The sequence below is a fragment of the Brachyhypopomus gauderio genome, chromosome 4, assembly GCF_052324685.1.
Source record: "Brachyhypopomus gauderio isolate BG-103 chromosome 4, BGAUD_0.2, whole genome shotgun sequence".
Lineage (NCBI taxonomy): Eukaryota > Metazoa > Chordata > Actinopteri > Gymnotiformes > Hypopomidae > Brachyhypopomus > Brachyhypopomus gauderio.
This window is the reverse complement of record NC_135214.1, coordinates 13775750-13799074: the sequence shown is the minus strand read 5'-3', so window position 1 is coordinate 13799074 and position 23325 is coordinate 13775750. Positions and strand designations below refer to the sequence as shown.

At 41.7% G+C, this 23325-nt stretch overlaps 2 protein-coding genes across 6 annotated transcripts; one reads left to right on the top strand and one right to left on the bottom strand.

The window, feature by feature from the left end:
• Nucleotides 1-337: 337 nt before the first annotated feature.
• osbpl11 (oxysterol binding protein-like 11) lies at nucleotides 338-12630 on the top strand. Of its 4 annotated transcripts, none has more exons than XM_077002417.1 (14): nucleotides 338-775; nucleotides 1265-1333; nucleotides 1447-1622; nucleotides 1879-1958; nucleotides 2046-2072; nucleotides 2178-2366; nucleotides 2564-2762; nucleotides 4558-4700; nucleotides 6016-6150; nucleotides 6422-6872; nucleotides 7026-7212; nucleotides 9931-10113; nucleotides 10432-10585; nucleotides 10686-12630. In XM_077002417.1, exons 1-14 carry the CDS (start codon nucleotides 666-668, stop codon nucleotides 10770-10772), a joined length of 2190 nt encoding a protein of 729 aa, XP_076858532.1. In that variant the 5' UTR covers nucleotides 338-665; the 3' UTR covers nucleotides 10773-12630. The 4 variants fall into 4 exon arrangements, with proteins under 4 accessions (XP_076858532.1, XP_076858530.1, XP_076858534.1 ...); XM_077002415.1 differs by having other exon boundaries at nucleotides 339-775; nucleotides 6010-6150; nucleotides 10686-12629; XM_077002419.1 differs by lacking the exon at nucleotides 2046-2072 and having other exon boundaries at nucleotides 339-775; nucleotides 2223-2366; nucleotides 6010-6150; nucleotides 10686-12628.
• Nucleotides 12053-22867, bottom strand: tgfbr2l (transforming growth factor beta receptor-like). Of its 2 annotated transcripts, XM_077002420.1 has the most exons (7): nucleotides 22593-22864; nucleotides 19167-19314; nucleotides 18130-18332; nucleotides 17201-18042; nucleotides 16818-16959; nucleotides 14765-14892; nucleotides 12053-14465 (listed from the first exon to the last, which is right to left on the bottom strand). In XM_077002420.1, exons 1-7 carry the CDS (start codon nucleotides 22645-22647, stop codon nucleotides 14181-14183), a joined length of 1803 nt encoding a protein of 600 aa, XP_076858535.1. In that variant the 5' UTR covers nucleotides 22648-22864; the 3' UTR covers nucleotides 12053-14180. The 2 variants fall into 2 exon arrangements, with proteins under 2 accessions (XP_076858535.1, XP_076858536.1); XM_077002421.1 differs by lacking the exons at nucleotides 12053-14465; nucleotides 14765-14892 and adding an exon at nucleotides 14913-16364 and having other exon boundaries at nucleotides 22593-22867.
• Between the last annotated feature and the right edge of the window lie 458 nt (nucleotides 22868-23325).

Here is a 23325-nt window from a genome sequence, read left to right as displayed (position 1 = left end):
AGATAGATAGATAGATAGATAGTTAGTTAGTTAGTTAGTTAGTTAGTTAGTTTATTAGTTAGTTAGTTAGTTAGTTTGTTTGTTAGTTTATTGATCCCAGAGGGAAATTCCTGACTTCCAGTAGCAGGTAGACAGAGCACACAGGGTTATAAGGGGAAGAAAATATGCAATAAGTACAAAGTATAAAAAAGTTAAAGTTACAAAGTAAAATAATATAATATAATAAAATAGACTTCTAGTGTGCCTATGTACGGAGGTAGTGCAATGCATATATCATATATAAATGAAATATTGTAGAAAAAATGTTAGCGGGAACCCCCCCCCTCCCCCGTCACATGTCACATGACCTGGGTGGCCGCTTCAGGTGCTAACATGGCGGCACAGAGCTGAAAAAGGAGTATAAACATTTCTCCCTCCCCACACACATGCGCAACCACATTTATCACATTCAGATATTTGGACACGTAGAACGGGAAAAACATAAATACGCGCATATCATCCGCGTTACATTTCGGCTCCGACACCCGCGTATAAATGCTTAACTCGGTAGCTGGGAGGATTTCTTTGGCCACACAAACACGGCTGGCGTTAGCCGCTAGCTAGCCCGCTCCTTCACGTCCTCCTGCTCTCTGCCCGTCTCCCGTGAGGGGCCGCCGCTAGCGACCATGCAGGTGGAGGCGACGCGAGTGTCCGAGGGTGAGGGGAAGCTGGACGTTCACGCCCAGGGCACGACGGCGGGCTCCTTCAGGACAAACTCAAAGAGTTGGCAGTACAGGTATAACTCAAATGGCCCTGTGATGTTTGACGGCGGCTCTGCTCGTTCGCCATTAGCCGCCCCACTCTTTTCTTAAGTCCGGTCCTGTCAGGGTTTACTCAGTGGCCGATTTAAAGTAGAACCGAGTGTGTTAGAAATGGCTTTTCCTTTTTAATAAAACAAAAAAATGCGTTTAGTTTAGTATGGCTACGGCCACAGGTCCGCAGAGTTCAGTGTTGTACGCGTATTAGCTACACAGGTCTCAGAGACTCTTAAGTCGAGTAAGTGTAATTGGCAACAAAAGGGACTTATGTTTACATGTGGCTTGATACCAAGCAAAACATCCCACAGACAGTTATTTTGTCTTTCATAAACAATATATATTACCATTTGGAAATACTGTGTGTTTTGTTTTTGTGTAGAATTTCATAGAAAGTAGGGGCAAAAGGCGCAATTAGAACTGTTCAATTTTGCTAATGTGTTTTTCCTTTTTCTATTCATCAACTGAAGTGATCATATGGAAAATGTGGATGGTTATTTGATGAAATATACAAATCTGGTAACCGGATGGCAGTATCGGTGAGTACTCACTAAATGGACAAGCTTTATGTAGAGAGACAGCGTGAAGTGGGTTTTATCAGGGTTAGTGTGCCATTGTCCGTCATTGACAAGGTTTTCTCTACTGTCTGTAGATTCTTTGTGCTCAACAATGAGGCAGGCTTGCTGGAGTATTTTGTGAATGAACAGTCTCGGCACCAGAAGCCTAGAGGCACTCTACCTTTAGCAGGCGCAGTTATCTCCCCCAGCGATGAGGACTCTCATACTTTCACCGTCAATGCTATCAGTGGGGAGCAGTACAAACTTCGAGGTGATTTTCCCTTTGTTCTGTCTCTCACTCTCTCCTGCTTGTTGTATCGCTAAAGTCAGGTTTGTTAATGCAGGGCTGATCAAACCAGTGAAACGATGACACCATTTCATACTTCCTGTTGCTTCCTGGTTCTTTCTGACTTCTGCTTCTTGTAAATTACTGGAAACTCAGTTATAAAATTTATGGGTGCACGTTTTAAAGGATACTTTTGTGATCTCTGGGTTTGTAAAAAGCACGTCTTGTGTGGTCCTTTCAGCCACTGATGCAAAAGAGAGACAGCATTGGGTGAGCAGATTGCAGATATGCACACAGCATCACACGGAAGCTATGGGCAAGGTGAGGATGTCTGAAACATTCTTCGTGAATATCCCTGAGTTTATTCCCGTAAGATCTTAACTCGGTAACAACCTGGTTAATTCACAGGCCCAGATAGTCTTAGTAACAGATGGGGTAAGGAACCATTTGTGGAGTTTTCCTAGTTTGTATGAAGCTTTTTGCTCCTTCCTTCGCTTCTGAATGATGGCCAGTGTTATACGCTTTACTTTTATCCTGAAGACAAATCCACCATTAAAGACTCGCAGTCTGTCCACAACGTCTCAGGGCAGTGCTGGTTCTCCTGGGTCCCAGCGTCGGATCAGCCATAATGCCGGCTCCCTGCATGGTCTGTCTCAGCTTCACCATGGCTCCGTGGCCTACGTCAGTAAGCGCTCTCTGCTGCCAGACCACCTGGTGGAGGCTCGTGAGGTGAGTCCATGTTTGTGTGGTTTGCGCCGCACTTGTGACGTGGTCAGAATTCTGCTGCCTGCCTGTTGTTATAGGGCCGATGTCTTAACTTGCATAAAGCGGGACACATTACAAATGGCACAGATCCCTCACTGGATCTGGAACGTGTGTAATTCCTTTTTTTATTTTATTATTATTGTTTTTTTTACCTTGTGCAGATGATGAGCCAAGCGCAGGGTCAGCACAGAGACATGGTGCATTGCATTGAGGGTCTGCCGAGCAGCCATGGGCCTTCCCCACTGGACCAGGACCTCCTGCTGCTCAAAGCCACCTCTCTGGCCACCATGACGTGCCTCGGTGACTGCCTTCACATCCTGCAGCTTCAGCAAGTGGCCCATCAGAAGGTTCCTCTTGGAGGTGAGGGGCAAGTGCTCCTGTGATCACTGTTTACTTTAGACAATGCTGATCCCAAACGAGCTTCATGTGTCCGTGTGATCATATTAATCTGGATTATCAAAACAGACACCAAGGTCAGTGCTCTTCATCTCAGATGTTTGAATATAGCCCTCACATCTCTTTTAAGAACTGTTGCTAGGTTCATGGATTTATAAGATATTAGGTTTTATCTTAAAGTAGATAACTTTAACCTTTATCCTTTAACCCAGATCAAATTACATTTACATTTACAGCATTTGGCAGACGCCCTTATCCAGAGCGACTTACATTTTTATCTCATTTTTATACAAGTGAGCAATTGAGGGTTAGGGCCTTGCTCAGGGGCACCTCAGTCATGGCCTCAGGTCTGGGAATCGAACCTGCGACCCTCTGGTCACAAGACCAGTTCCCTAACCGCCAGGCCATGACTGCCCCGGTCAAAAAGGTCAGTGTTACCTATATAATATACACTAAACGGCACTGCTCTCTGGGTGAGGGGGCGGGGTTACTCTGGGCTCCTGTCAGTCCCAGTGGCACTAGCCAATCATGTGCTCACACTTGCTGTCCTTTTAAACGTGTTCAGCTGCCCTGTGTCGCAACATTGGCAGCAGTTCGAAAAGATGCGCTGGGTAGTTTCACGTGTCTTGGAGGAGGCATGTGCTCACCTGAGCTCATCGGTGTCCATAATCATGTGATGGGGAAAATTAGTTTATACATATTATAATAATAATAATTAGGGCGGGCTCCTTTGCTGATCGCTCTGCTCTAACCTTTGGTATGGTGTAGTGGTAATCTTTAACTAAATTATGCAAAGCATTTTGAGAAGTAATCAAGTCATTTAAGATGACATCCACTCCCTTCGATAAAATCAAAAAGATGTGTTGCACAGCAGAGTTTGGGTGACCTATATATGGAAACTACTTAAAGCCTCATCAGCTGAATCATCAACTGATTTTTAGTTTCATTACAAATAAAGTCTTGCTTGTCTGTTTGAGCAAATCGGTAAATCCAAGCTCTTGTTCTTATCTGTAGAATTTATGACCTGGGGCCTTGGCTAGGGATGGAATGGAATATAGCTTTATAATGGATGAGGAATTGTATCTCCCTCTGATAGGCCAGTGCAGGTAACTAGAGCTTTGAGGGCGTCACCCAAGTGAGCCATTTGCTGGCTTCCTCAAATTGTGCTGCTGTCCAGAAACCATGTTACTAATGCATAAACGGATCTTCTGTCTGAGTGGTTGGCTTTCCTTATCTAGCACAGGTGTGCAGTTGGTATTTTTTCTGAATTCCCTAACGCGACTACCTAATATATATACATTTATACTGCAAGCCTGCATTTCTATTGAAGAAATAAGATAAACATTGATGGTCTTCTAATTCTGTGCACTTTCAGTGTTGAATTTGATCCATTTCAAAAGCATACATATTTTATACACACCTCCTCCCACCTCCCACAAAAAGGAGCATGTGAAGCGTTGGCCGTTCAGTGAGATGTAGGGGGTCACGCTTCCCATTATAAGTTTGAACTGCTCAGCATGAAGCTGAAGTGGTAAAGGCGACCTTCCTCCACCCCCCCTGCAGGACAGCAGGTCTGCCGTTGCACTGCTGCTCTTCCTCACTTCTAGACTCGGGTTGCAAATGTGAACTTTAGGACAATCGTGAGGCGATTGGACACCTGGGATCGTAGCTGTGATAGAGTGAGCCGTTGGCCTGCCGCCACTGTGTGTAGGGTCTGGTGACATGAGCAGCTCTGAACAAGGCTCCGTTTGCCCTGCAGGGCCGGCCATTGAGTGGCTGGAGCCCAAACGGCCAGACATCCTGAAGAATGGTGGCACCCTGGCCAGCATCACCAAAGACGGCGGGAAAACACAGGAAACGGCTCTAGAAACCATGGAGACGGAGTCCTGCGACATCGCTGCGGTAGGATGTTTTACACTTTCTCCTTACTGCTTAACTAGTACTGTTTGTGACCAAATACTGACCAAAGCAACAGTATTTAAGTGATGGTGCAAAATGGTATAGTTGTACACTTTGGTTTATAGTACATATAATATTTTATATAATACTTTTTTTTTATCTACGTTTATTTATTAAATGAGTTTGTACTGGACTTAGACTCTCCTCTGACTTGTCAGTGCCATGAGGCTTAGATGGGGGATGTTCCAGAGAAGTAACTTGTGGCTTAGCCAGTTATTGGAAGGACAATAGAACACAAGCAGACACTGGGTTTGAAAAGTTATTACGGGCAAAAATGACCCATTTTTTTTGTTTGTTTGTTTTCCTCACAGTTCTTTGCTTTTCATTGCTTAGTTTATTCTTCCTCTCATTGCTGCAAACCTTTCTTAGTTTAAGGAAATCACTTAATAGTGTTATTATCATTTTTTAAAATTCTATTATGTGTCTCGATGTGTAAAATGAACCGGCTCCTTTGGGCCTGGTATGTCTATAGTCTCTGTGGCTTTCAGACGTACTTGGAAGTTAGCTGAATTTGTTATGAGAGGACTTCCCAGAAGTGAACACACATTTCTGGCAAGTAAATTTGTCTGGATCAACTTGGACATCTCAGTGGTGATTCAAGTAGAAAGAAGTTCAGCGTTTTAAGCATGTCTCTTTCAAGACTCAGAGGTGTGGTCTTGACGTCCCCTAACGTTGTACTGAAGCGTTATCATTACGGCTTTGTTTGCTGGTCTAACAATTCAGTCCTGAAAGCACATTAGGTATGCAGTGGTGGTGCATACCTGATCATAAAAGCTGAATAAAAAAGTTCTGATTAGATGCCCCTATTTTATGTGATATATCTGCACTAAGGACACCAGTGAAATGTATTCTTGAGTTTGTCTGAAATCATACATTTTCCACTGTTACAGGAAGAATTAGTCAGGTCACTGTTACATGCATTATCAGCAGAATGTTTTGCAATATTTCATAAGAAATCTAGCAAGCTGTAGCCAGATTGCGGCTTCATCTGACTGCTGCATTGCAGATAGGGGTAAAATAATTTTAAATGTTGCACGGAAATTTAAATAAAAGAAATTAAGGCCATTGATATGAAATTAAAAACATTGATATTGAAATGAGATTAGAAAGCACAATACGTGAACAGACTTGCCAAAGGCCAGTGCAACAGTTTGTGATCTAACAACAACCTAAACAATAATGATTTCCACAAAAAGAAAAAAAAAAGATCCCCAAAACATCCGTGATAGAACTGCGGTTATGTGCCTGTTAGGAGCAGGAGGACATTGATGCAGAAGAAGAGCAGGAAGACTCTGTCCTGGCTGAGGAAGAAGACCTGGGAGCTGTGGAAGAGGAACGCAGCGTGATCCTGCACCTCCTCTCCCAGCTCAAACTGGGCATGGACCTCACCAGGGTGAGCAATCTGACCCAGCTGTCTGCCCCACAAATGCGTAGTTGCTAATTAGGAATTCTTAAGCAGTCTGTCACGGTTCACTGCATAACACCATTCCTGGTTTAGCTTTGACGAGACGCTGTGGGTTAAGAATAATAAATGTTAGAAATGGGAAGTGAGAGTGAAGAAATACTTGTGTATATACAATATAATATGCTAATATATAATATAATGTATGTTGATATAATATAAATATGCTGATGGTTTCCCTGATGCGGTTCCTTCCATCTAGGTGGTCCTTCCTACCTTCATCCTGGAGAAACGCTCTCTGCTTGAGATGTATGCAGACTTCATGTCCCACCCAGATCTTTTTGTGGCCATCACTGATGGAGCAAGTCCTATGGATCGCATGGTCCGATTCGTGGAATATTACCTCACTTCTTTTCACGAGGGCCGCAAGGGTGCCATCGCCAAGAAGCCGTACAACCCGATCATTGGCGAGACGTTCCACTGCTCCTGGAGAGTGCCAAAGACGGCAGCATCTCAAGGAGGCGTTCAGAAAGAGGGCCCCGATCCGTCAGACTGTTACCACTTGCGTTTTGTAGCAGAGCAGGTGTCCCACCACCCGCCTGTCTCGGGGTTCTATGCTGAATGCCCCGACAGGCAGATTTGTGTAAACACACACGTGTGGACCAAGAGCAAGTTCATGGGCATGTCCATTGGCGTTTCTATGGTCGGAGAGGGTAATGATACTTGAAGTCTTTAAATCTGGGTGTTATTTTTAAGTTAATTATATATACATTGGGTCGATGATCTGAATCGTCAGTCTTTATATATTAAAGTATTTCAGCATTTTCCTGATGTTCATTTTTGGATGGTGTGTCGTGGGTTGTCAGGTAATCTGCACCTGCTGGAGCATGGAGAGGACTACACATTCGGTCTGCCGTCTGCCTACGCCCGCTCCATCCTCACAGTGCCCTGGGTGGAGCTGGGTGGAAAGGTCAACGTCAACTGCGCCAAGACCGGCTACAGTGCAGCCATCACCTTCCAGACCAAGCCTTTCTATGGGGGCAAGCTACACAGGTCAGTGGCACACGATCAGATTACAGATTAAATTTCCCCACTGTTGCAGTCTGCCATGCTGTGTGCTGTCTGTGTGAGAAGCAGATGAGCAATAATCAAGCGCCGTGTTTATTCTTCTGTCCGTGTCCGTGGTGAGGAGAGGTTATTGTCAGGTGAGCCCCAGTAATAGTGCCTGCATCATTTCCTCGAAATTAATTGTAATTACGGTAGCGTGCCCAGACGTTGGCTTGGTAGATATTTGGAGAGCTTTTCACCGGCAAAGGAGCACATGCATTATTCAGGAAGACATTTAAGCTGGAACAGATAAGATTATTATTTTATGTTTAAACGTGACGTCTCCTTGGCGGAAAATTGTAATACAGGTTTGACAGATGTATCTAACTGTGACCAAACTCCCAAACGTTATTGTCAAATGTGAAATATAGAAAATCATGAAAAAAACACTAAAATCTGAGTTATCTTATGGGAAGAGGCCTGTACACTCTTGAAAGGACAAGTAAGCAATAGTAATAAGTACTCTGCAGTAATGGGAAAAACGAGGAGAAAAGGTCCAGAGGATGCATCAAAAGATTCTTGTGCATCTATGTTGCAGCTGCATCAAGCTGCAGGAAGGCACAGCATTTGAACAATATGGAGTGAGCTGGGCTAGGTAGAGCGCCATCTACAGAGCAGAAATGTTATGGTGAATTGTTTATTCAAGCCAAATGTATTACAACTTTTTAGCATGCAGGAAAGACACAAACTAAGTGATCTCACGCCACTAATTTAAAGCCCGACCTGACAGACGTAGTAACAGGTAAAATAGCCAAGGTGTTTCTGAAGAGTCCATAAAAAGTTATAAGTAATAAAAGCAATAGTTATTAAGAAGTAGCAGTTTTGATTATATAAAAACATTTACTTATTACAAACTCGGTCATTCGTAACAGCAGCAGATGATTTTACTGGTGAATTTTAAAGAATTGATAGTGACACTTGTGGTCCTATTTTGTTATAGATACAGAGAATTGGGCTTCCACTTGGGAACCCACTTTAATAGTTATTTATATAAGAAGTAAGAATGCGACCAAGTGATCATGTTCTTAAATATTATCTGTAAATACAGATTAAAGGACGTTCCCGATATAACCGATCGAAACCAATGTGGATGTATTTCTGGTTTTATTCCTTGCTCCTATCAGATAACATTAGACACACTGTAACAACTGACTAAATGCACTAAATAAGGACATGTATGTAATAGGTATGCATGTAAGTAGGTATAGTGATGTACTGTCACTACAGTGATGGTGAACTGCACAAGGTTTCCAGGAAACCAGATATTTCAGCAGAGGTGTGCAGGTTCAGTGCTGTTTTTATGTGCATAACATGTTAATGTATAACATATGTATTTATGCAGGGGAAAGTCTCAAAATTAAGCCCAATAGTGCAGAAACTCTTCAGAATGTCCAATGCTGGATGTATTATAATATGGAGACATATATGAGAAATAATTATATGGTCATAGCTATTGCTAAAACAACAAATCTAATGCTTGCCTAAGAATTCTGCACAGTACCGTGCGTGCGTGCGTGCGTGTGTGTGTATATACACACATTAAGTTTACATTAGAAAATAACAGATTGGCAGCTCAAACATATATCACTAATACAGTGTCTGTTAGCATTACCACTAGAAATGACAAATTCTTCTAGTAGTCAGAATTATCCGGTCAATCAGGTCTTCTCTTAGTTTCTCCAATAACATCTCCTGAGACTAATACAGTACACAACTCCCTCAGTAATGCATGAGGAACAATGGGTGATGACTATTGATTTTTGTCTTGGTTATTTTAGTGACCGTATTTATAAATGTACACGTAGCACATCAAGATCGGCTGCGACCTATAATACCACAGTAATTCAAATAGTCGTTTATCTCACTCATGACAAGCATGTAGGAGATTATTAGAGGATTCTTAAAAAGGGCTGCAGTTTCTGCCTTATCCTGGAGGTTTCTGAAGTGTTTACGTTTATTAGCCACTGTTTTATTTGTGAGAGGACATGTGAACATTAAAGGAATTCATGTTGTCTTAACAGCAGGTCGGCGCATGTATACTCTGAACATGTACAATATTAGCAAAGGCATCAAATGTTTACATATTTCCGTACTTATCTGGAGGGTGTCTTGATTCTCTTGAGTATTAATACCTTCTGAGTAAGAAATGAAGTTTTTGAAACCCTTAAAATGTGAAGAGCTGTACCGCAAATAAAAATGACAGCCTATAGGTTTACAAAAGGAAGTGGTATTTCCACCACAATTATCTTAACTTGACTGAAATATATTGCCAGGATGTGATGTATTTTATGTATATTTATGTAAATATATATTTACCAGTATGTGACATGTCATTTATTGTAATGTTAAAAGTGGTCAGCCTGTTGTTTTGGAGCAGGGTCTCTGTTGGTTGCAGTTAAATGTACTCCACACAGCTTCTCTGAATGTTGTGTATCTGTTCAATTACAATTGCTCAGTTGATCGGATGTTCAATTATTTATACCCAAAGCCTCCTGATGAATTGAGAACCCCATGTTCTCACAATCTGAATTGTCATTTATGTTACTGTGTCTGCCTGTAGCTGTCTCCCACGCTCTGCCATTGCGTTCCGTTTTGACTCTCTAATGTTTCCGCGGTGAAAGCCGAGCGTGTATCTCGTAACCAGAGCCTGTTTCTGTTGCGTAGAGTGATCGCCGAGGTGAAGCACAACCCCACCAACGCGGTGGTGTGTCGGGTGCAGGGGGAATGGAACGGCGTTCTCGAGTTTAGCTACAATAACGGCGAGACACGCCTCATTGATGTCACCAAACTACCCGTCATCAGGAAACGAGTGCGACCCAGTGACCAGCAGGGACCTTACGAGTCTCGGTGAGGATAACCAATCAAATGATGCCTCTTGCAACATACTTTGGTTTTGGTTTGTTCTTGTTTGTCATCAGCATCCATTTAAATACATAATGAGCAATATCTGTGTGTCTGTTCAAATTCAGTGTTACATTTTTTTTAGATACTTTCAGATACTTTAGATGTGTCCCAAAATAGCATAAAGCAAGCATTAGATAAAACCAAAAATATAAGCCTTGATATTAAGATTATTTAACATATAATACAACTTTCAAAAATGGCTTGTCATTGATCTGTGGAGCCCCAGCCTCTGTCACACATTTGCGGCTGTTTTTCCCGCAGACGTCTGTGGCGCCATGTGACTGAGTCCCTGCAGCAGAAGGACATGGAGAAGGCCACAGAACACAAGCGCCTCCTGGAGGAGAGACAGAGGAAAGAGGAGAGACATCGCATTGAGACAGAGACGCCCTGGAGGACCAAGTACTTTGAGAGAAAAGTAAGTGGCCTCATCTTGCTCTCTATATGTCATATAAATAAACAAAATGTCCATATAAATGATTCCAAGTATGTTCCTTGATCCGTTTCCTTTAACCTAGGGTGATGGCTGGGAGTATCACAAACCACTGTGGAAAACTGTCTCAGGCCAGACATCCTGTCCTGTAGCTCCTCAGCCCAACCCCTGACCTCCACACCTGCTGTAGCTTCCACCCTGGTCCCAGGTGGTGTAATGCCCCCAGCCACTGCCCCGGGGTGGGCACTCCCACTCTCAAAAATGAAGACGCCCGACGTAGAACCTCCTATGACTCCTTATTGATAAAGCTGATATTGGATTAAATGCTCGTTGGGAGGGAAGTGGACTTCTGGTTTTACATCAATGAGAATCAGACGTTCGTTTTTTGCCTTCTTTGATTGGTATTATTTTGTATGACCTCACAGTGAATTATTCTGATCCGCAGTGTGCACAGAGGTCTTTTGTTGATGTTGCCTTAACGGAAGTTGTGAATAGCAAGGGATTACGGTGGTGGGGATTGATGTGACAATTATTCGGAAGAAGACTGTGTTTCAGGATACTTTATCAACTTCTCTTGATCTTAAAATAGAATGCTGTTATTTGACCACACTATGGTCAGAGGTTTCCAAACACTTGTAAAATCTTATTTGATGTAATATGATTTTGATATAGCCAGGATGAGATCATGAGAACATGAGATCCTGACTAAAATTGAGTTTGAAGGGCCAGCGGTGTCCAGCTGTGATGATGACCAATGTGTTGTTGATCTTCATCACCGCTGAAATCCAGTGAGCACCTGGAACTATGATGAACGAACCTTTGAGTTTGGGTCTTTTGTCCTACTGTGGTTAGATGAGTGGCGTTGGGGGAGTGTTAAAGGTGCTGTTGTGTTGTACTTTGAAAATGCTTCCCCCCCTTGTTCATTCTGTCTTTTTATTCTCTCTGCGTCTCTCTCACTGTCTCTGATTCTGACGTAAATGCTCAGGTAGAGACTTGTTCTGTATATGTTTGCCTGTTTTGAGAGCACGCAGAATTTTGGCTTCGGTTCTAGATTTTTAAACAATACTTCACCATCACATTTCAGCTGCGTAAACCATTGGTCCCAGTCTCCGTGGTCCTTCCCTTCTGGTATCTGTATGCAATGTCGATGAATATGTAGAATTCATACAGTATTAATGCAAATTGACAAGCTCAAACATTCCATGTAAATGTGATCTGAAATTTCAAATCGCATGCAGCAAATTGTCATTAATTTCCTAAGAGGCAACACTAGTTTCCTCTTGTGTAATTCTTCCTCTCGACTGAACCTGCTCAGTCTGAAAGGCAATCAAATATCTTGGCTTGTAAATCCACATGTAGCTTTGATAGGCCTGGCATACATGCTTTACAGCAATTTTACACTGAATTTGAAAGACAAAATGAACATATTTGATCTAGTTTTTGAGTCAAGTGAAGCCAGCAGGTGACATGACTGGAGATTCTTGTTTGACTGAAAAATGTAAGTAGATTTTAGTTTGTTGTACCGTGAGTTGATGGCATGTGGCAGGAACGTGTGCTGGCCAGAGCACACGTTCAGCGCCTCTCACGTGATGTTACTACTTCAGCCCTGGTTGGTCTTGCTGAGAAACTTTTTGTGCCTTATTTGTGTTGGTCTTCCTCCAGTTCACGCCTGCAACACCTTCTTTACCTTCTTCCTGAAACGCATTTTGAGTGAAACCACAGCCTGTGTACATATCTGCCCCCTACCCCCAGAGTCTTGACGAGGACACCCAGAATGTATGCTATCTACTGGTCTGTATGTGTTCAATAATTCTCTTGACTTTCCACTCAAAAGGCTGAATTTTGGACCGCATACTCAGCCAAACCGTAGGCTCAAACACATTTTCAGTGGAGGATCAGAGGTGTCCAAAACGAGGCTTGATCTATGTCTGAAAAACAGACCCGAATTGTATACCCTGCTGAGCTGTGAACTGCACTGATGTTTTAATTACACTCCCAGTAGCCTGAGACAAGTCCTGATGAATGAACTAATAAAATTGCTAATATATTAACCGAGTTTCTGGCTTGTTTAGTACTTTTTTTTAATGAAGTGAAGTAGTTGTTCATTAGTGTAAAGAAGAAGAAAAGTTTAAATACAACACGATGATATATAAACCCTTTATGAGTATATGATCTATATATTTGTGACACCAGTTCACAGTAAGAAATGGACAAAATGGCTCAACAGATCTGTCCATTGCAAATGTATATCAGCCTCATTTTGATTGTTTACACAGTTTTTTCATTTTCCAAAATCTTGTTTTTCTTCATTGGCTCTTTACTAAGTGCACAACTTAGCACATGCTATAAAGCTGCAGGTATTCCCTCACTCTTCAGACAACTTCTATAAATGAATTCTTTCACAATTTAATATTGTGGCTGATTTCCCAAAACAATTATAGTAATTGTAAAGACTAAATTTAGTCTAAACTTTCAACAAGGATCGTTGTCCTATGACTCTTGGAAAATGAGACCAAGAATTAACATAATTTAATTTCGCACAAATTCAAGTCAACAAAAGGTAGTGTACCATGTTTTCTAACTGAGGCATGTCAGGGAAATTGACTCGGCCGTGTTGACTTTCTAATAAATTCACTAGATGATCATATAAAAGAAGGGCTGCTTTGTTATGTTAATTTTTCATGATCTAAACTCTTGCCATGACCTCTCAGCGAATGAGTGTAAGGCCAACTGGGTTAGACAGGTGAGCTTTGACTAAAACAGTCAAGTCACCAGTTAAAGGAAGCATAGCATAAAAATTAATACACACCTGAAATATCACATTTCAAAAAAGTTCAGAATTGTTTCCTTAAAGAAATGATCAAATTAGAGAAATGATGAAACATTCTGATTTTTAGAGAAGTTCTTCCCACTTGCGTGTTGAGCCTTTGATACATATATTTAGTTTAGAGCCTGTGGCTAATCAAATTGAAACCCTCTCAAAGCCAAGCTCATGGGAAGACCACAGTGCTGTTAAAAGCAAGTTAACTTTGGAGGGCAATGGAAAATCTTAAACGAGAAAATTATGTGGTAAACAGTTTTTGGAAAACGGCATTAGCACAGAGAGGTCCCTTTACAGACCCCTTGCTCCTGCTATGTTAACTTTCCGTCTCTCTTTCGGGAATCTTTCAGACTGGAATACTGAAATCCTCAAAACTAGTAGTTTAAATATCTGCTATGGTGTAAGACTGAAGCCTGACTTTACCCCCAAAAATGTGCTTCACATATTTGTTGCTGACTGAGGGCAAAATATCCATATTGCAGGGGCAGTCTACCCAAGAACTGAGAGGTACTGGGAATGGGATAAACACAGTGCCAGAAGCCATATGATCTTACTTATCCTTTCTTATTCTTTTTCTTTGGTGTAATATGTTAATTCATTCCTTTGGTACCAAAACAGAACCTGATATTTCAATTTTAAAAAACAAACAAACAAACAAAAACAATAAGAAACTGATGGAGACCAGCTCCATATATTGAACCAATATGGTGTACAAAAAGAAGTCTGTCTTGCAGGGCTTTGGGAGTGGTCACACTTCACTCAGTTGCCTGAAGGGGGCAGTGGTGTGTGGGCCGCTGCTGTGGTAGGAGCTTGCGGACAGGGTGGGGATGTTGGAGAGAAGCCAGTGCTGTGCTCCACGCAGGGAGAGGGCTCAGAGGAGTCTTGTTGCTCCGTGGAGCTGGGGAGAAGAACCGCGGCGGCCATGATCTCCAACTCCTCCTGGGCCAGCGTGTTGAAGCGCTCCAGCACACAGTGTGCAGTCAATCGTGCTTCGGGGTCGTGGTCCCAGCACTCTGTTATAGTGGCACACAGAAGCTTCATTCCCTGCAAAGACAATGGCAAAACAGAAAGGTTCTTTCTAGAGGCTTTGTTGAGGAGGAAATCCCACCCAAGAACCCAAGGATAACAGACACGCACAGACACATACAAAACCCTGTGTACTGTAACACAGACACATACAAAACCCTGTAGACTGTAACAGCAGTACTACAGCACTGCAAGGAAAGTATGACATTTACATGTTCCACAAAACTCTTTGGTTGTAAGAATTTTGATTTGTAAAATATAACTATACAACAATATAACTGCTTTTGCTTTGTAATGATGTACTGTGGAGCACACACAGGGTGTATTGTCCAGCTAGGCGGGATGTCGGGACGTCCCCTGTCCCTCAGCACCAGGTCCCTCATGCTGTCCACGCATGGTTGCTCACACACTTTCGAACCAAATGGAGGCTCATAATTCTTCACCTCTGTCCAAATATCAAAGAGAGATGAGCACATATTTCATGTCATCATAGCTTACACATAGTTTCAGCATCACAATCAGTAACATTTCATGTGGTTAGTAAGATGTTTGTAGGTTAGTATGCTTCTTTGGATTTCTTGATTTTTACATAATTATGGCAGACTTTTAGTACTGTTATGTACACTTGTCAGACCACAAGACAACTCTGACTCACTGCTGGCGACATGAAAAAGCACATTGTAAATCTATTGTAATTTGAATAAATTGGAAAATCCTGTTTACAGGGACCACGGGCACTGATGTGCAGTTGGCTGTCCCTTAGCTGCTATGACACACTCTAGTTGGCGTTGTGCACAGTGATCTTTGGCTTGTGTGTTTCTCATCAGTCTCCACACAATACTCCACAAAGACAAAGCAAAAACAGGCATTGGGAATGTTCTGTAGATTTATTAAAAATACAAAATTGAAATATCCTATTTAGATTTTAGATCCTTCACTCAGAACACCTTTGGCAGGTGAACCTGACATTTTCTTAGAAATGAGTCTAGAAGTTTGGTAGACCTCTAGGTTTCCCTCATTCTTCTTGGCGCAGACTTATTCATGCTAGCGAGGTGGGATGGGGTCATTTACAGGTTTCTCCAGAGATGTTCATTAGGGTTCATGTCCAGACTCAGGCTAGCCAACTCCAGGACTTTCACAGTTTCTTGAAGACACTCCTGTGTATTCTTGGCGGTATTCTATGGGTTGCTGTCTTGTTGAAACGTAAACCTTTGCTATAGCCTGAGATATTAGGCACTCTGGAGAAGATTTTCACCCAGAACTGCTCTATTTTTCTGCATCCATCTTTCCCTCTATCCTGACCAGTCTCTGTTCCTATTGCAAAAAAAAAAAAACATTAATTCTTGGTATTTGTTTTTGTATTAGTGAGGCTCAGTGCCTGGTTTTGTCAATACACACATCTAGGAACCATAGCCAAGTAGTTCCAACTTCATTTCATCGTGCCAGGGGATCTTGCTTCTTATGGTCACGGAGCTGTTCAGGTTCCTTTTGGCAAACATGCAAGCTCTAATTTACCTTTGAAGAATGGCTGGCCAATCTATCATGAAGGTCAAATTGGCAGAATGCTGCTTTGATGGTTCTTTTACACAGACCTTCCATCTTCACAAAGGAACTATGGGTCTCATTCATAATGACCCTTCATCCCTGATTACTCAGTTTGGCTGGGCTGCCAGATCTAGAAAGACTGTTGATGGTTCCAGACTTCCTCCACGATGGAGCTTCCCTGCATTCTCAATGCTGCAGATATTTTCTTGTATCCTTTCCTGGATCTGTGACAATCCTGTCACATGGATCTACAGACAGTCCTCTTGATTTCATGGTACTCCAGTGAAGATGTAAATTTATATAAATTAATAAAATATTATGATTTGCTCTGGTGGAGTATTACATGTGGAATGATTGAATGATTGAATCTATCTGAAACATTAAAATGTGGAAAATGTGAGTATGATAACTTTCCATATGCACTGTTAACGACCCACCACTAATATATATATACACACACTTATATACACCAGTCATGGCCTGGTGGTTAGGGAACTGGTCTTGTGACCGGAGGGTCGAGGGTTTGATTCCCAGACCTGAGGCCATGACTGAGGTGCCCCTGAGCAAGGCCCTTAACCCTCAATTGCTCACTTGTATAAAAGTTAGATAAAAATGTAAGTCGCTCTGGACTGCCAAATGCCATGAATGTAAATGTAAATATATATACTATCCAGAGGGACTTACAGCAGTGCTTTGTAGTCTATGAAATATACTAAAATATATAATGCGATCATTGTATTTTATGGATTTTGTAACATCATCTTGAATAGACCAATGTTGTGACTGATGTTTTTATGTGCAGTCCAAGTCTCAATTCTCTCTCACCTCCTATGACATCACAGCGTGAGGCCATCTCCCACAGCACCAGGGCCATGGAGTAGACATCCATCTGTTTGAAGGACTCCAAGTCCTCCAGGTTCACTCGAGATTCTAGCACTTCAGGGGCCATGTAGCGGGCAGTGCCAACCTTAGTGAGACATCGCAAGTCAGTGAACAAGAGTGAAAACAAATAGCTTCAGGTGGTTCAGAGTTTCAGTGCACATTATAGAATTATAGAATTATAGAATTCTATACCCAAAAAGATCGATAATCCTCTAAAAGGCTGTTTTTAGGGAGATTTTCTTTTTTCTAGGTAACAGATGCCTAGAAGACAGTACAAAAATGCTTTTGTGAACAGAGCAGGGAACAGGGGTATCTGTCCTCCTCACCTGCCCACTGTTAGCGAAGTCATCCACAGTGAGGGTGAGGTCCAACCGCAGGGCCAAGCCAAAGTCGCACAGCACACACTCCCTGTGGCTTTTCACCACAATGTTGCTGCTCTTCAGGTCTCGGTGAGCTACGGGCACCTTGGGCGTGCCGCTGGCTGTGGTGTCACTGTGTAGGTGTGCTAGTCCTCGCACCACGCAGCCTGCCATCGCACACAGCTCGGTCCAGCTGAGAACATGACTGGCGAGGAAGTCCTGCAGGTTACCCAGGGCATGATAAGTCATGATAAGCCAGTACTGCCTCTGGGGGGTGCTAGCTGTGCCACCACGCTCCTCTGCCGTGAGAAACTGTATAATGTTCTCGTGTTTTAAGTTGGCGTCTGAGAAGATGGCCCTCTCATTTCGCCAGGAGGCATATTCCACGGCAGGGAAGATTTTCACCGCCACTGTTTCATACTGGCCGCAGTCGCTGTGGTTGAGCTGTGCGCGCCACACCTCGGCAAAGCGCCCTTTACCCACCAGCGCCTCCAGCTGGATGGGGAGGTGCTCTGTGTTGTGGTTCAGGCTGTTTGCACAGCTTGACGACATGTCTGAATTCCCTCCATTGCTGAGCGACAGCAGCTTGCCGTGGTAGTCGATGCCATCAGCTTCTCGAATGCAGCCTTCCGGTGGCTCAAAGGACTTGTAGTGCGTTCGCTTCGGGGGCCAGTTTTTGGGCTGCTTGTTCAGCTGTCGTGTACGGTACAGATAAAAGGCCATCGTAGCAATGACAGCCACCAGGAGTAAAGGGACCAGGCTTATTACAACCACTGGAATCACATCTTTGCCCTTCAGCCTTGAAAAACCTAAAAGTGAAATAGTATCAAGTTATGTATGCGCCTGATACATCCAACCATTAAAAAGCTTAAAATGTCAAATAGGCTAGAATTCACCATTTGGTCCTTTGTCAAAGATGAGTTTGTCGTTGCAGTCTTGCTCTCTGATGCAGCTGCAAAGATAGAGCATGCCGCTTTCAGATGGCAGGGGAGACATCACGCACTCTGTGGAGCTGGCGTTGGACAGAACCGTGTTCTCCAGTGCATGGCGAGGATTGTGACACAGAGTCTGGACACTCACAGTCTCATTGACCTTCTTCCTGTGAAGAACACACACGCATACACATTCATTCAAGTTGTAAAAGTTTTTTTTTTTTTTTTTTTTGCGGTGAAGTTTTAACATAGATAAGAGAGTCAAATAAATCTTTCTGGGTGTTTAGGAATGCTCCTCCAGGGCAAATAGCGAGAGAAATGAATATACGGTGTTTGGGAAATCACTGCTCCAGAGTTTTCTTTGTACTTCCTGCCAAAGTCAACTCTTTTGTAAAAGTTCTGAATGTATTTGTTATTCACCCCGTGTTAGCGATGAACGGGAGTTTTTATTTGACCATTTTTTTTGTTGGGTTCTGCTCTGCGTTCCCCCAGAGTGTTGGCTCTCCCTCGGTATGGCCAGTTACTACACGGTCAATCAGAGGTCAGTTCGATTAACTTCCCAGAAAACCTCCCCAGGGGCCAAGCTGTGTGTAACTAGCTCAAGGGAAATCTTTAGAAACAGGATGAATTGCCATAACATTGGCTCGGAGAGGAAAAGCTCTTGGTCGTTTAAACCAGAGTGTGTTATGTTGGGGTTTACAGCTACCTTTGACATATCTTTAAACATATTTATCACATTTACACACTGAGCAAACTATAACATTTATAGAACTTTTAAAAACAGCTGATTACTATCGGCAAACTGCGTTTGCATTGTGTATATAAAAATGTTCCGTTTATTAAAAGTGATACGGACCGAACTATGATTGTTCTGAACCATCTGCTGTGGCTCCAGCCACAGTTACAGCCTGCTGACGCCTCATCACATAGGGAAGCCATCTTTGTTCAGCTGAAGGACTCTGTGTACTGTTTACTAAAAAGGTGCCATGGCCTATACTTACCATATAGCCACACAGACCTCTTCAGCCAGGGTACAGAAGGAACTGAAGTTGCAGTTACTCGTGCAGATGTTGTCCTCACACACAGGAATGGACTGATCACACCACTTACAGACATTACTGTTGGGAGTGAACGCACTGACCTGAAACACTGAAATGTGCAAAGATAGCCACAGCATTTAGGAACTTTGAAGGAAATAATGTGTAATGCAAGATGTTGTTTAACGATTTTTATAGAATTTCATACGTTAAAGCACTGATATCATCACACCACAAAAATATAAATAATTCATGATTTTGTTAAATCCATGATTTTCATTTCTCCTAAGGGGAATCCTTAACGGAAACAGTAAATAAAGAAAAACACAAAACTCTCGTTACTTGACTGCATGGGTTCATGCTTTAGATTATAGCATTGAGTATATATGGCCATAATGCTAACAACAAAACAAAAATAACTGCGATGAGAAATCACTGGAGCGCTGGAAGTCATCAGAAGAGCTGCAGGCAAGAGAGCGCATGCGACCCTGTGGGCTGTGCTAGGTCCCCCAGGGGGCTATAGTGAGCTAAGTGATAGTGTGTGCTGGGATGGATGTTTGGTTTTCTCTCTGTCTCTCTCTCTCTCTCTCTCTCTCTCTCTGTGTGTGTGTGTGTGTGTGTGTGTGTGTGTGTATGTGTGTGTGTGTTTTGAAAGTGAAGGCTGCGAACGCTGTTGTAATGTGAGTGTAAAGATCCCACATTATGTTCCTTCCCACGCATCTTCCCTCTACTGTCCTCATGCTGCCACATTACAACAATATTAATTGAAACCAGGTGGGGGTGTTTCACTCAGAGAGCGCAGTGATCTAACAGAGCTGGATAAACATTCAAAGAAGCATCACAGATATTTCACAAACACTTCCAGACGTTCACTGATGCTCACTGATGCCAACCATCAAAATATACATGTGGAGAAGGAGAGGGGGCGAGAAAGAAAAAAGCTAAAAGGCTGGATAAGCAAAAAAAAAAAGCCTCCTCTGTAAACTTTACAGTAATTAAAATCAGCAGTGACTGCTCCAGAAATAAATTGAAGCCAGAAGTGTTCATTCTGGCCAAGTCTGAAGCATTGCTTATTTGTAATTCACAAGTTCTAATCACTCTAATGCATTAAACTCTTATTAGATTGTAAATATGGCATGAGCCAACTCCTTTAAAGGCACTATTTGTTATCATCTTATCATTTGTTTATTTTGTCTTTTATCTGCATCTTTGTCAATAGAATTAAGTGCTGCAGAGACCATAGTATATATGTTCTTTAAAGAATTAAAGTTACCTTAAACATTCAACCTTAAATTCTTGAATCTTCGTTTAATTTTTAAAATACATCTGGAGATCGTTACTGGTTAGCTGCAACATTGCACAAATTAGTGTTCACCTGCCCCAACACACCTGGTAAATTCAATGAAACACTTGTTAATGAATGGCTGAATAGAATCAGAAAATGGAATCAGGACACACTAGACTTTCAGTTTGGCTCTCCTGTCTTGGAAGAAATGAGCTTTACTCTGAAACCTTTCAGTGTAATACTCAATTTCAGCCACTGGGTGGCATGTTTATTCCTCTGTACCAAAGTGCTTCCTAAATAATAACACAGCATAATCAAACATAATTTACTGCTCTTGTCACTTGAATGTGATCTACAGATTTTCTATAAAGTTCTAAGCTCAATAATAATACATTTATATACTTCACCAAAATGTTTATGGCTGAGTTATTTTCTAAGAATATAGTGTTTGGATGCCACAATCACTGCATTATTCACATCCTTCCCCCATTGTTTTAGAACTCAAATTCTTTTAGGAAAGAGACAGGCGTCACAGAATCTTGGGGCTGCAAATGAAATGCTTATTATATCACTTTAAATGAACAAATAACCTGTTTAGCAGTTACTTAAATATGGATATTTCTATCCATTTATCATGTAGTCATTCCGACTTTCTTCTTTCAGTTACAGTGAAAGCCCTTTCCTGCAAAGGACAATTTTCTGGATTACTCTTGAGAAGGCAGAGAGAAACAACATCCTTGACTCTTCTCCCCTGGCATGACAGGACATTTCAGACACAAGGAGGCTTACAGCCTCTTAACATTAGCATTGTGTGAAACTGTGACAGCAGGGCTGATGCGAGAACGGCACGTGAGGATCTCAAGATTTCTTCTGTCTTTGAATAATAACCTGTGAGCTGGTACCTCCACACGTGCCCTTTGCCTCTTTCAGTATTCACCAGTTATTTTGAATCGGACAGTTTCAAACAACAGCTGGTGCATGGTGTGTCTGAAAAAGAGGTTATGGTTTTCTTCTCTCCACCCACGTAGTAATATTTCATAATTGTTGGTGAAAGTGTAACTGTTCGCTCACACGCCCAATCCATTTAAGGGGGCCTCTGCTATGCAACTAAGATAATTTGGAGGCTCAAGATGGATTTCCTGCTGGAAATTTCCATTGCATATTACAGTGACATTTTAGTATGGTCACAGTTCATTGCATCTTTTCATCTTGATAGCAGAAATCCTGTTTTGAATTATTTGAAGTATATAATGTAGAGTTCCAAATATACACTTCCAACATATGTAACTTTAAATATGCCATATAGAAGAATTCCAAGACACATTTATATACTGTTATATGTCAGGACCATTGTGCCATAGGCTAACGCCACTGCCTAATAACAACAAATCAACCACAAAATCCACAGAAATTTCTCATGTGACTTTTTTTCCACACTTTTCATAGTATTGTGATCATTTTAAGGCGTGTTAATAATGCAATGTACCAAACTGTACAGTTATTTTTGATTCTTCTCAGGACTTAAGGCATAGAAATTAAGAAACATTCATCATAAAACGTATGTTGATTGAATGCATACTGATTGAATGCATTATGACAGCTCGGAGAATGAGGGAGAAGAGATATTGGGCGTGACGTTTTTTTACCCTTCAGGTACTCACACAACAATCAGTTACTATATGCCTGTTTAACATTTAATGAATAATTAGCATTAGTATTAAGGTAAACACTGATACTGTGTTCTATATATACCATCTGCGCATTAAAACCTTTGTTTCAAGCTGTTTGCTTCAGGCAACTTAAGTGATGACAAAACTGAGTTTGATAGTTTTATTACTTTTACCTAAGTAAAAGTTGCATTAAGAATCACTTTTAAAAGTGCTCGCACTTTAGCCTAAACTTACGATGTACTAAAAAAAAAGTTTGTTTCAAGCTTTGTCTGACGTTCTATTGTCGCCTGTCAGATTCACATAAAATTACAGTGGACGATAAACGGATCCAATGAAAACCGACAAACTTTGTCGTATAGTGGTTTAAAAACAATGGTCAGTGCAGCAGCTAAATACGGCGTAAAGTCAAGAGATAGAATAAGAGATCCTACTCACGGAGCGACAGAAGAACAGATGTTAGAATCGAGAGTCTCCAGTGCCTGCGCCCCATAATCTTGAGCGATATCTTAAATCAGTGTTCCCAGCAATTCTGTAGACTGTAGGATAACGCTATCTTTACATTTCTTTGTCAGAAACGAAGATAAGTCCACACGTATGCTGTGAAGGTTTAGGTTGTAGGTAATCGCGCTGTAAGACGAGTTGCTAGGACCGAAGCGGTTTTTTTGGCTCAGCGTCGCTTGTAGGCGGATCCAGATGTTTTTAATCCAGCTGTGTAAAGAGGCCGGCCCAGAAACCGGAGTGAATTAATGTAGAAGTCTTTTCTAAAGCTTTTTCAATCTTCTCTACGCTAAACATCACATGATAAATAGCTAAACGAGAGCTATGTTACCAAAAAATCTTACGAAGAATAATTTTAACCTAGTTTATAACCAAATCAACATGACTGACAGTGAACATGTTTCACTAGGCTCATGGCAGAGCAAAAGGCAAATAATAGAATACTGAATGTTGATTGTTGCTTCGTGTTATATAATCTTTTTGTGAATAAATGTATAAATAAATTGATTACACTTTCCTCTTTTAATTTATAGTTTTTTACGTTTCTCTTTTAATTTTCTTATTCTTTTAGAATGCTTTAATTTGAACCATACTTCACTGCGGCACTTCAGTGAATAGTTTTTGACAACTGTCTTATTTTCATATCAATTATTTTTATTCCACATCCCGT